This window comes from Lipotes vexillifer, unplaced genomic scaffold (assembly GCF_000442215.2).
Source record: "Lipotes vexillifer unplaced genomic scaffold, Lipotes_vexillifer_v1.1 scaffold777, whole genome shotgun sequence".
Lineage (NCBI taxonomy): Eukaryota > Metazoa > Chordata > Mammalia > Artiodactyla > Lipotidae > Lipotes > Lipotes vexillifer.
Window position 1 is genome coordinate 143,708 of NW_006784423.1, and position 13,298 is coordinate 157,005.

Here is a 13,298-nt window from a genome sequence, read left to right on the forward strand (position 1 = left end):
CCTGCGGCTACGGCACCAGAGACGAGGACTACGGCTGCGTCCCCTGCCCCGCGGAGAAGTTCTCCAAGGGCGGCTACCAGATCTGCCGGCGCCACAGGGACTGCGAGGGCTTCTTCCGGGCCACGGTGCTGACGCCGGGGGACACGGAGCGCGACGCGGAGTGTGGGCCCTGCCTGCCCGGGTGAGCTCAGGGCCGCCCCGCCCCACCTGCTCTGCCGCCCCGGGTCCCAAGGCAGGCAGCCAGGCCTGCGGATCATTGCGGCTCACGTGTCCAGGGTCGGGGTCCCTCCTTCCACTTTCCCCGGGATGGGCCGCCCACCCAGGCTCCGCGTGTGTGTCCCTAGGTGGACATCGTCATCATAGCACCTCCGAGCATGCAAATCAAGGAGAGCTGTTGAATACTTTCAGTGAGACAACACATGCGGAATGCTCTGGAGGAAAGAAAACCAAGATTCCATACCGATGTGTTATTTTTGGTATTTTTAGTATTCTAGAAAAAACTTAGCGTAAAAAGCTACTAATAGAAATATTTGAGACACGTGGTGCCTGTAATTCCACCACAATTGTTATGTGTCAGAAGTCTTCCCAAAAAAGCAAAGTGAAAGTACAATTAGCCTAAAAGACAGAAAGAGTTTTCCTTCTTAGACAAGACAGTAGCAAGTTCCCCTTGGGAGAGGGAAAGTACAACCCTGACACCCAGTGACTGCCTCCCTCTGGTGGCCACACAACCTGGGCTCACAACGGCTGCAGATAGGGAGAGCAGTGGTGAAGGCCACTGGTGGCGGTGACAGTGGTAGAGGTCATGGTGGCGATGCAGGTGGTGGTGATGCAGGTGATGAAGGAGGTGATAGAAGTGATGGAGGTCAGGGTGGTGGTCATGGTGGTGATGCAGGTGATGATGGAGGTGGTGTTGACGGACACAGTGATGATGGCGGTGGTCGTGGTAATGACGAAGGTGATAGAAGTGATGATGGAGGTGATGGCAGTGGTCGTGGCGGTGATGCAGGTGGTTGTGGTGGTGATGATGCAGGTGATGTTGATGGACACGCTGATGATGGCAGTGGTCATGGTGATGATGGCGGTGGTCATAGCAGCAGCAGTGTGAACAATGCACCATATTTCGCAGCCGGCTTGTCACTTGTTATCCGCCCGCCCCTCCCACCTGGAATCACTGTATTGAATTAAGAGGAGATAGAAAATAAGAAGACTATATGCAAACAAGAGCAGTGGACGTTAGTCTATAAATAAAAGGGAAGTGCACAAAGACCCTCCAAGTTAGAGACTGAAAGTGAAAAACTCTTTAAGTTGAGGGAGATATTTTTAAGCTTGTAGAAATTAACCTTAGTTCAAATTTATGCTGGGAAGCATCCATTTCTTCCGCCATCCCCCTGCTGGTGACGAACCCCACTCCGAGTCTCTGCAGCTTTCGGCCTTCGGTTCAGACCCGCCTCCTGAGCTGCAGACCTGCATGGCCATGTATCTGCCTGATAGGCCCGCATCCCCATCCCTGACACAGAGTACGATCCAAACATATTTGTCAAATGGGTGAAGAAAGCAGGGGAACATTATTTCTCAATATGCAAAAAAACAGGTAGCTACACCCAGGGAGGATATTAGGCTGTTGTTTTAGAAAGTTTGATAAGAATAAAAGTTCTGTAGCTGCCAGCCTTTAACTTAGTTGCGGAGCTTATTGTGTTGCCGTGTGCCCACCAAAACGAACATATCGGAAGAATTGGAATTGAGGTTTTCCCACCAGTGACACAAGCATTGCTGAGGACTTTGTGCAGACACTGCCCGGACGAGAGAACTTCAGTAGGGCCTTGACCTTAGGTGGCTGGAATCCGTCCCTCGTAACATACACTTGCTAGGTCTTTGCCTTGACTGGTTGTTATTGGTGCAGACACATAATTTATGAGAGAAACGCAGTTTCGAGGATTAACTACAGCTGTGCCGAGGAAAAGCTTGCACACCTGGCCTTGCTCACCTCGGGAAGAAAATAATTCTCTTTGCAAATCCTCAACTTACTTTGAGAGCTTCTGGGTGTGAGAATCGGATCTGACAGGCACAACCTAGCGTAGCAGCTCCTGCACTTACTTTCGTAAACCTCTGACTTGAGAACCCACCAGGTGGGTAGTAGTGAGACAAAGAGGAGAACTTCGTTCCTCTCTTTGCAGTGGAAAATCGGTGACTGCAGCCCAGTGGGGCAGGTATGCCCAGTCGTCTAGGGGTCCAGGAATGACCCTCCTTAGTGGCGGGGGACGGGGGCCAAGAAGAGGACAGGGCTGTCTGAGGCAGATGCTCAAGACAAAGTACAAGGGGCCGTGGGGCTGTGGTCCCTGTGGCCAAGCGGAAGGTGCAGGCAAGGCTGTGGGGACGGGCAGGAGGCAGGGATGGCAAGTCTTCACTTGGTGCCGCTGCAGGTCCCCTGCGGACTTCGCGGCCGCGTAGGGTGCTGTCGGGCTGCGTCCACAACAAGGAACCGGGCCGCTTGGGGAAGAGACAGAGCCGGGACCAGGGCAGGGGAGTCGTGGGAGCGGGCAGGAGCAGAGGCAGAGGAAACCTTTAGAGCAGCTGGAAGATCCTGGTGATGGAGCTGCAGACCGGGTGGTGTGGGATGCCTGTCCAGCCAGCCGTGAGGGCGGTGACGCCTCTTGCTGGGACGTGGCTGCAGGAGGTGGAGGGGAGATGGAGGAAGGGTGTGTGGAGTTCGAGGCGGTCGTAGTGTTCAGACCAGGACCCCTAACACGTGGATGGAGACAGGTGTGGAGCTCAGGTCCGACCTGGGAGTCACCTGCACATTCGTGGTCTGGATGGGCTCCTCCCATGATTCCACTTCGTAGGGCAGGAAGCGGGTGGGTGAGGCTCGCCCGGGCCGCTCCGACCCAGCTCAGCCCTGCGAGTGCATCCCGGGATCTGCGTGGCCGTGTCCCTGCCTGTGGTTTGGCAGGCGCTGTGTGTCGGCGGGAGGCCAGGCCCCGGCTGCACAAGGAGCCGTCCACGGGCTTTCCTGTGAGAAAGGCTGTGCAGGAGGCCGGGGAACAAAGCATGCAGAGAGGCTGGATTTCACCGCTTCCCCACGACAAGCTCCCGCTGGCCGCGGCCACTCCCTGCCGGGCCTCCTAGGATGGAGGGAGGACGGGGTGAAGTTCACGGTGGCTTCTGCCCGCCAGCACGGGGGGAGGGCAAGGGAGCGTCCGCTAGCCTGGGAGCCCCGAGCGGAGGAAGCCCTTGGGGAGAAGCTACATCCCGTCGACTCGGAGGAAGATTCCAGAGGCCCCGTATGAACTGAGTCTTGTCTTGGGCCCCTCACCTTAATCAGCCCTTGAAAAACAGGAGAAAAAAGAAAAAAGAACTGGGGAAGGTCACAGTGAGACCAGAGTGTAGGCAGCCTGACCTTTACACAGAGACAGAGGGCCGCAGGGCCCTAAGGGAACAGCCAGCTTCGGGTGGAGGGAAACGCGGCAGCTGAACTGCATCCTCACGCCCCGTCCCGCCCAGGACAGGCCGAGTGAGCCCCGAGGAGAAAAACCTAACGTTCCTGAAAATTTCGGTGCGCAGCAGGTGCTAGAGACCAGCGATGGGTTGAATGCAGGCCCAGTTAGGAGGAGGCCCCTGACAGCTCCTGGAGGAACATGATAGAAACCCTGAGAACCTGCTTCTCACTGGGCCTTCAGCTCATCACACCGCTGGGCCCAGGAGCCTCGTCAGGCAGGGGCACAGCTTAGAGAGCCTCCCCAGCAGGGGCCCGTGTGCCAGGAAGACGGAGGAGGGCCAGAGCGGGGGAGGGTCTCACCTAGACACCCCTGCCCGTAACGCCGACAGGCTGCAGGCTGTGCCCGTGCTGCAGGGGCACTCCTCCTCCGAGGGGCCTGCCCGCCCTCCCCCGTGTCCAGCTTTGGTGGCGGGCATGCCGAGTGGTCAGCACGCGCCGTGCTCACGCCTGCTCACCTGTCTGCTTTGTCTTCTCTCCACCCCGCAGCTACTACATGTTGGAGAACAGGCCTCGGAACATCTACGGCATGGTCTGCTACTCCTGCCTGCTGGCGCCCCCCAACACCAAGGAATGTGAGTGTCTGCGCCCCGGCAGTGGTCCCGGCTCAGCTCCTATACCTCGCGTTATGCGGGAGCTTCCCACCCCGGCTCGTGACCATGAGGGCACAGAGATGATCTGCGCGCCGGTGGCAGGCTGCAGGTCCATGGGGCGGGGCAGGGTTGCAGTGGCAGAACCACGAGTCAGATGCAGGTCAGCACCAGTGCGGGACCTCTGTGAGCCTCAGTTTTCTCATCCGTAACGTGGACCGTCCATCTCTCGCGATCTTTGCAAACACCCACAATGCCAAGGTGTTTTGTTGAATGCTGCAAAGGGCTCAGCAGTTGTGAGTTCTCACATGTGTTTTATAAACCAGACGAGGCCAAGGGAATATGAGGATTGATCACAAAGCATGTGCTGTAAACGGTGAGTCTCTCAAGTTTAGAATCTCACCTCGGGCTGCTGCTTTCCTGCTCTAATTTTGGTTTGACGTTCTTGGGCGTCCATTTATGAGGAAGGGCCAGGAATCTCTGCTTCAGAGAAGGCGGTGTGTGGCCTCTCAGGTCTGTGGTCAGGAGAGACACGAACGAGGTGGGACAGGTGGATGGATGGACGACGGGACGGCTGGGAGGGAAGTGGGGGTCTGGTCCTGGGCTGCGTGCGGCCCCGCTCCCATTCCAGAGAGCTTGAGGGTCTGCACTGGGGCCCTGCCCACCCCGCCTTCTCACAACACCTTGTCAGGGAGACTAGAACAAGGGCCTGCCTCCTGGAAGCACCAGGAGGAAGGGGAGGAGGGCTCCTGCCCTTGGGATGGGCTGGAGGAGATGCCTTGGGCAGTGGGAGGGCGTTCCCTCCCTTCCAGAGTCCTTAAGTAGATGAACCTGGCAAGGACAGTTTGCATGTCTTTAAAGCTGAGCTTTCCCACCCAGCCAGATGCTAATTAATTCACAAATTAAGAGGAGGTCCAGAGGCCTGGGCTGCCACTTCTGTGGCTTCTGCTGGGGAATCTAAACGGGTCAATCCCAGGGGGCTTTGGGATGAAGTCCTATCTGGGAAGACGGCAGACACTCCCCCACCTACTGAGAAAAAGCTCTTTGCTGTGGAACCTGGGATTCGTGCAGCTCTTCCCCACGGGCCTTCATCTGAAAGCTCACGGGGCCTGTGTCCTCGTCCGGGGGGGACCCCACTAGCCACCCCGAAGCCGGAGGAGCTCTCAGCCCGGGAAGCAGCCCCTCCTCTCCCCCAACAAGAGACCCATCACATGGGGAAAGACAGCAGAGTCCCCGAACCCAGCAGACTTCGACAATGAGCGCGTAACCCCCGGCCCCCAGCCCGTGATTAACTGCTTATCTCAAGAGCAGCCCCCAGCCGGGCCCCCAGTGGGTTCGCAGGATCCAGCCCTGAAGGAGGCCAGCAAGGAAGGGAAGCTGAGAGTCAGGGGACCCGGAGTCCTGCTGTGTAACCTTGAAAGTCACCTGACCTCTGTTTGTCCCTCTGCGAGATGGGGAGATGCAGCCAAGAGAGGCTTTGTGGGTTTACGTGGGGAGCGGAGCCTGCTGGGTAGGGGGTCTCCAGGGTGGGCTCCACCTCTGGGGTCTGCACCTTCCTCTGCGCTGACCTTTTATCTGGGGCTTCTGCTCAGGGGTCAGCAGACAGGGCCAGAAAAGCTGACAGTGACCAACTCACGGGGCTGCCAGCAGCCCCATCCCAGGAAAGCCAGGAGTTGGTCAGGTCCCCGGAGTCGCCGGCTGGATGCCTGGGTCCCACCGGTCGGGAGCCCAGAGCCCCTTTGCCTCCAGCCTTTGGTTGGATGTGATTGCCTGGGCTGGACCCCTGTGAAGCCAGCCCCTTGACACCCCAGGTTGCTGGACGGTGGACCCTACAGACCACGTCAAAGAGCATGGCACGGACCCCAGGGCAGCGTGTGACACAGGCCCCACGTCTCAGTGCTGGAGCAGCCCAGCCAGGCCAGGCCGCGGGAAGCCGTCCTGCAGGCCGAGCCCTGGGTGTGGCCCCTCCCTGCACGCAGTGCCCGCCCTTGAAGAAAGAAACCTCTCTGCACGGCGGAGCCTCGCGATGTGTTTCCACTCCTGGAAAGGTCCTTGACTTTGCGCCCCAGTTTCCTCGTCCGTCAGGGGGACACCCCGACCCCCGTCCAGCATGGTGGGGACAAAGGTGCCCGAGGCGCCCGGCCCAGGGCCAGCTCTCTGCCCAGTAGTGCTGCCGCGCGAAGGTGAAGCCTTGGCCCCAGCGGCAGGATTCCAGCTGTTTCTTCTCAGCCGGGAGGGCGCACACCCGTTGCCTGCTCCTGTCGCAGCTCCCATGAGGTCCAAGCTGCGTCCCCCGAGAGCAGCCAGGGCCTGGTGCTGCGCCGCTGCCCCAGCCTCTGCACCGGGGCCACCCTGTGAAGCCGTAGGAGTCCATAAATCGTCCCTAAAAATCCAAACTGTGCCCTACATGGAGGATCCCAGCCGGACTCTGATACAAACCGGAGTATCCACAGCTTGTGGATTAACAGACCAAGGGCCGCAGAAACTCCGGTCGCCCACGCCCCCCAAGCCCGGCGTGGAGGTGCGGCCACATTAAGCCATGTGTTTGGTGCTCAGTCCCCAGAGGACGACCCCCACTCAGCGGAGGGCTGCACAGACCTGGACCCGGACCCAGACCCGCCTGCTCTCCTCTGGGGTCTCCTGCCTCGCCTCACCCCAGTTACAAAACGCCTCTATGCTCCCTTGTGGGAGGAGGGACGGACCCGCCGACCACCCAACCCCGAGGAACATTCTTGTCTCAGGAGCCAGCCCGGGAGGCACGTGCTGGATGGACAGAAACCTCTCGACACCAGATACTGGTGCTGGTGCCGAGTCAGTCCTCGTGGGACCAGAGCAGAGCCTGGGACGGGGACTCAGAGACTCGGCTGTGCAGGGTCCCGGTGGCACTGTCCCGAGGGCGCCCGCCCACAGAGATGCCCACCGGCCACGCAGCCTCCCGACCCCTCGGTGTGCCAAGAACAGTCCGTCTGATCCACTGGAGATCAGTGAGGATCCCAGGGCTGTGCAGGCGACACCAGCTGGAGGCCCCTGGGGGTGTCGTGAATCAGGGCAGAGGCCCAGTTGCCACCCGGCGGGGGCGGGGCACCTACGGGGCAGGGGATGTGGTCACTGTGTGCCAGCCCCTCCCGTCGCAGGGCAGAGGCATCTCGTAAGTCCAGCCGCCGGCAGCTCTGGCTGTCTCTCTCTAGACCACAGGCCTGGGCGCGTCTGTGTCCCCAAGCCCGTCCCCAGCCGCATGGGCAAGCCCAGCAGAGAGAGACCGGAACAGACGGAGACGACAAACACCCACACGCAGAGCCCACGGGGACTTGTCTTCCTGAGACGCGGCTTCAGCTGCCTCAAGCCCCTTAAACAGACAGATGGCCTGGTTCCCAGCAACCTATTTGCTTTTGAAAGGAAATCGGGTGGTGCTTGACGCTGCCCCCCGCCCCAGGAGAGATGGCGAAATCAATGGCGGTTAAATCTCGCTTCAGTCACGAGATGTGTCGGACATTGGTGGGTGGGGGAAAGGCCGAGGGACGTCCCTCTAGGCCCTGGACGCACTCAGGAGCCCACCCGGGAGAGGATGCGAAGACCCACTGCGGCCGCCCGCGCCCCTCTCAGCGGGAGAGCTAGGACTCACCCGAGGGCCAGCAGTTGGCAGCGGTGGGGACCGCGGGCGCGAGCCTGGAGTGGGGAAGGGGCTGCCCCGCCGTGTGCAGAGGGCAGAGGGCAAAGGGCAAAGGCCGGCAGCTCAGAGGGGTGAAGGCCCTGGGCTGCAGGAGCCGAAATCTCCAGCAGAGGTGCCTCTGGTCCTGGAACACCGGAGCAGCAGGCGGTGTTTTATGGACGAGGGAGGCCGCCCAGGGGCACAGCAGCCTGGCCAGGCTGCGGGGACCACGTGTCCTCCCCCCTCCCCCCCTCGAGGGTCTCCAGGCACAGTTCAGTTTCTAACAAACAGAAGTGCGGTCACTCGGGGCCAGTCCCCCACTGCCCGTCCCGCCCAGCCTCCACCCTCGCCACCTACCCGCCTCCAGAGCTGCCGAGGTCCTGCAGGGCCAGGACGGCCGGCTGTGGACATGGGGGCCCCACGCACCTGTCCTCACTCAGGCAAACCTGAGCCGCAAATGACCCCGGACCCGGAGAGACAGAAGCCAGACAGGAGGAAACTTATTAAAACATGATCCTCTTTACGAATCACAAAGCTCAAGTCTGACCTAAGGGAGTTCTACCATCGGGCGATTTAACAGGACAAACCGCTGCCGGCTCAACCGACCCCAGAACCAGACTCTGCGACACTTTACGAAGGAGCCAAGTTTGTGAATCACAGTTCTGAGGGAAGGAAACCTCATCTCTGTTCTTAAACCGTTTGGTCACAACTATTTCGAAAATGTTATCAGAGGAAAATACATCAAAACGTCAACTTTAGACCGTGAGGCTATGGGTGATCCCTTCCCTTCTTTCTTGGGTTCTGATATTTTCCAGATGTTAAATCACGAGCATGTATTCGTTTTATAACTAGAAAAAGTATTACAAGTACGTCCCTGTTCGATGCAATGGAAGGAATCCCCCAGGTGTTTCCCCCCAAACACGCGCACCTGCTTCTCTCCTCCCCACGGGTGCTCGTGGACACTGAGTCTGAATCCGTCGGATTGAGCAGCTATGAACCCGTGTGTCCCACGTAGGGAGCAACAACGCCGGCAAGGTCAGGGCACTCTGTAGGCTTGTCATGAGCTCTAAGAGGTGAAGGGGCCCCGGCCCGGCCCCTTCCTCACGAGAATTCTGGATCCCTGGGGCCGGGGGCGCTCAGCCCGCGGCTGTGCTCCGTCTCCAAGGCTGGGGCAGCTGGGTCCTTTCGAGGGACCCACTGTCACCGCCGTCCCCACAGGTGTGGGAGCCGTCTCGGGAGTCCCTGCCAGCTTCCCGCGCACGCCCGGCAGTAGCACCCTGTCCCCGTCCCAGCTCTCCCACAAAGGTAAGGCGGCGAGGGTGCCAGCCCCAAGGGGTGGCCGAGAGTGAGGGGGGACAGGAGGGTCATCAGAACGGGACCTTCCCCACCTCGGATCACTCCCCTCGCGTGTCAGTTGCGCTCGGGCCCCGGCTGCTGGAAGTTAGCAACTTTCTCTGCAAGGAGGGGAGCCGATCCCTCCACGGGTGCCGGAGCCCCTTGGACCACGCTGGTGATCCAGGCGTGCACGGCAGGGAGCCGGAGGGGAGGCCAGCCCCCTGGGCTTTGGGCCCAACTCAGGGGAGCCTTGCTGGCTTTCACATGAACCTGCCCACCCGACACTTTAATACTTGTTTCCAGTAACTGCGCTTCACCCCCAAGTCCTCGAGGCTGGGGGGCTGCAGGGCCCTGGCCTCGGTGTCTCTCGGAGCAAGACTGGGCCCTGTTCCCGTGCTGCCTGGTTGGGAAGCACGTTCCGGGCCCAGGTCTCAGAATCCCAGGGCGCGCAGCCCACCAGCCTGAGCCCTGCATTCACACGGAGCACCGAGGCAGGAGCTTAGCTGAAGTTCTGGGCCTCACTTCCTCCGGGACGGAGGTGGTACCAGCACAGAGGAAAGGAAAACACGAGGACCACCCAGATGTACCCCACCTGGAGGGGCAGCGCCTGGCTACCGGCTCTAGTGCCTTCTAACAAAGAGGGGCCGGCCTCCCTCCGGGGGCCGGGAGCCTGGGTACCTGGATCCTGCTTGGTTCCCGCAGAGAGAGAGGACAGGTCTCCCCTTTTGGGGGAGACAAGTAGAGGAGGTGTGTGGCAGCCCGGGCACGCCTCTGCCTGGGCCCTGGGCACACGGAGCCCGAGGCTGCAGGAGAAGCTGGAGCCACACGGGGGATCAAGTCTCGGCCCTCGGAGGCGAGGCTTCCACCCTGGCTCTTGCTGGGAAAAATCTCGGATTGAACTGTCTTCAGGACAGTTTAGCTCGGGGGCCCCCTTGTCTCCACACCCACCTGCCGGGTCCCCAAAGAAGTAGAACCGAGAGCAAACGCCCGGGAGCAGCCTGGGCACCCGCCGCCGCTGGCCAGCAAGGGGGCCGCATGGGCGGTCCCAACGTGACGGCCGGAGCGGACTTTTAGGGCTTGGTTCTCAGATGAAGCCAGCATTTTGTATCCCGAGGGTCCCCTGGAGAGTCGGCGGCAGGGCCACTGCTCACCGGGGCCGCGGCCTCGCAGGGGGGCCCGAGCCCCGAGTCACGGCCTTCTCTCCTGACCGCAGCAGAGCTCTCGGGCCAAGGACACCTGGCCACGGCCCTGGTCATCGCCATGTCCACCACCTTCACCATGGCCGTCGCCCTCGTCCTCCTCATCATGTTCTACATCCTGAAGGCCAGGCCTCCCGCCCCAGGTGCCGCCCCGCGCCCCGCGCCCGCGCCCCCGCCGCTCCCTCCGACGCGAGCCGGCCGCCCACGCCCTCTGTCCCCGCAGCCTGCTGCCCCAGCGCCCGCGTGAAGAGCCCGGAAGCCCCCGTGAGCCAGGAGAAGGAGAACAAAGCGGCCCCAGGTGGGGCGCGGCCGCGGGGCCGGGCGCCCGGGAGGGCGTGGGCGGAGGGCCGGGCGCGCGCGCCCCCGGGGAGGCCCGACGCTGACGCCTCCCCGACCCGCTCCCGTCCCCACAGACAGCGTGGTGATGTTCTCCGAGCAGGACGAATTCGAGAAGCTGACGGCAGCTCCGGCGAAGTCGGCCAAGAGGTGAGTCGGGCACGGCAGCCCCCGGCGCGGCGGGCGGGCGGGCGGGCCCTCGGGGGTGCGAGTGGGAGGGGGCGCTAGGCCGCCCCGCCGCCCCCGCCTGCTGTCCGCGCCGGGCTCCGTGTCCTGCGCCTCCAGGTGGCGCTGCGGCGGGGCTTCGCTTCCGTGACCCACTTGCCCGCACACAGGGCTCACGGTTTTTAAATCCATCTTCAGCCAAACCACAGGAGGCGAGCAGGGTGCCTGTGAGGAAGAATGTGGTTCTTCGTCCGCGTGCAGTGATTTCGAGAGCGTGACTGCTGGGGCCGCGGCCTGGGCGGGGGCAGGGGGCTGACGCGAGCCCCCCCCCTGCCGCCCGTGGAGGGGGGGTCCCGAAGCCCCCCGCCCCGCCCCCGTCGGAGGGGGTCCCCGGGCGCAGGCTGTGTTCGTCTTTGTTTCCAGTAACTCCAGGCGTCTGCGGGGTGCGGCGCCGGCCCGGGACCCCGTCTGCTCGGTGTGGACGGCCGGGAGGTGGGGAGGCCCCAGAGCGGTGCCTCTCCGTCTCGAGGCCCGTGCCCAGAGCCGCTCGGTACAGCAGGGACAGCTGCCGGCGCCCACAGTCCCCACTGCTGGGGCAGCGGGTGAGGCCAGCCAGCCGGGCGCCCTTAACCCTAACCCTGTCTCGGTAGTGAGAACGACGCCTCGTCGGAGGAGGAGCAGCTGCTGAACCGGAGCCTGGACAGCGACGAGGAGCTGGCCGCCGTTGGGCAGGGCCCCCCGGAGCTGTGCCTGCTGTCGCTGGTCCACCTGGCCAGGGAGAAGCCGGCCACCGCCACCAAGGCGGCCGGGGTGAGGCCCACGCCCGGCCCCCAAACACACCGCCTTCCGCTGAACGGGCGCTGCTGAGTCCGGGGGTTCTTCCCACGAGCCCCGCCAGGAGACAGGTTCAAAAGGAGGCATTAAGAACAGAAAAGTTAGTTCCCTTATGATGCAGCTTTATAGAAGAAAAGGAAGAATAAAAAACCAGGAGGAGAAAGTTTAAATGGATTGGAACAGCACAGGACAGCACATCCTTTGTAAACATGCTGGAATGTACCCACCCAGACAAGACACACGCACAGGCGCACACGTGCCTGCCGCCCAGAGAATGGCCGGGCGCCGCAGGGGCCGAGGTGCAGCCTCGGGATCACTCCCGACGAGGATGCGCCCTGGTTGCCCAGCTCAGCGACCCCTGGAGGGGGTCTGTGGGGTCGTCCCAAGAGATGGTGGCTCCGAGGGCCACGTGTGCACCCCGAGCCGCCCGCTCTGGAGGGGAGAGCGCCACACGGCTCCGCACCTGCAGGAACCCGCCCGCAGGCTGGGGGCCCCAGGTCCGTCCTGCCATGTGGACCGAGGCCAGACGTGGCCTCTGGTCGTCTTTGAGTCTGAATGTCCAGTGGAGCCCAAGAAGGCTCTGTGAGCAAGGAGGGCGCCGGAGCCCGGTGACCCAGGGGAGAGGCTTCCTTCTGCGAATCTGACAGCTGTTCCTGCCAGGACGCGGGTCAGCGTTTCTGATGGGAAATCAGGGAAGGCGGCTGCCCGCCAACACCAAGGTGGAGAATTAGGTGCTTTGCTGCCGTTTTCCCGCTTTCTGAAACTTAATACTCACCTTTTTTCGTAGATTCAGAGCCGAAGAAAGAAAATACTGGATGTGTATGCCAACGTGTGTGGCGTCGTGGAAGGTAAGCGGAGGGCCAGGGGGCACTTATTCCCGGCGACCCTCTCTGGCCGTCTGGCTGGGTTTGGCTCTTGGGTCTTTCAGTTTCTCTCTCTTGTTCAGGTAGGTAATTTCTATTCCGCTATCCAGTTCACTAATTCTTTTCTCTTTATTCTGCCATATCTACTGAGCTTTTAATCTTGGTTATTACATCTTTCAGTTCAAACATTTCCATTTCCGTTCTTTTTTTTTTTTTTTTTTGCGGTACGGGGGCCTCTCACTGCTGTGGCCTCTCCCGTTGCGGAGCACAGGCTCCGGACGCGCAGGCTCAGCGGCCATGGCTCACGGGCCCAGCCGCTCCGCGGCACGTGGGATCCTCCCGGACCGGGGCACGAACCCGCGCCCCCTGCATCGGCAGGCGGACTCCCAACCACTGCGCCACCAGGGAAGCCCCCATTTGGTCCTTTATACCTTCTATGTTTTGTTAACCTATTTTTTCTTACCTGTTTCAGGTGTCAGTACATTTGTAATTACTTGTTGAAGCACTTTTATCGCGGCTTCTCTAAAATCTTTGTCAGACATCCCAACATCTCTTGTTGTCTCAGACAGTCAGCATTTACTGACTGTCGTTTTTCACTCATTTGAGATCTTTCTGGTTCTTGGTCATGATGAGTGAGTTTCTATAGAAACCTGAACAGTTTTATGTGATGTTCTGAGACTCAGGGTCTTACTTGAAGCTTCTGTGCAGCTGGCTTCCTCCGGCACACCTGGGTGGGGGAGGGGCACCTCTTGTCACCGCCAGGTGGCCGTGGATGCGCGGGTTCCCACTTGGCCTTCGCTGACACCCATGGGGGTGCGGGTGGGCATCTGCTCTTCC

The 13,298-nt window shown here is 61.2% G+C and overlaps 1 protein-coding gene across 1 annotated transcript in view; it reads left to right on the forward strand.

Annotated features, from left to right (window-relative positions):
- EDAR (ectodysplasin A receptor) overlaps positions 1 to 13,298 on the forward strand; it is a 15,466-nt gene that overhangs the window by 1,083 nt on the left and 1,085 nt on the right. The window contains exons 3-10 of the mRNA XM_007456836.1: positions 1 to 181; positions 3,980 to 4,065; positions 8,948 to 9,034; positions 10,281 to 10,406; positions 10,487 to 10,561; positions 10,677 to 10,749; positions 11,415 to 11,574; positions 12,386 to 12,446. Of these exons, the coding sequence (XP_007456898.1) occupies positions 1 to 181; positions 3,980 to 4,065; positions 8,948 to 9,034; positions 10,281 to 10,406; positions 10,487 to 10,561; positions 10,677 to 10,749; positions 11,415 to 11,574; positions 12,386 to 12,446 (849 nt within the window). The remainder of the gene's footprint in view (positions 182 to 3,979; positions 4,066 to 8,947; positions 9,035 to 10,280; positions 10,407 to 10,486; positions 10,562 to 10,676; positions 10,750 to 11,414; positions 11,575 to 12,385; positions 12,447 to 13,298) is intronic.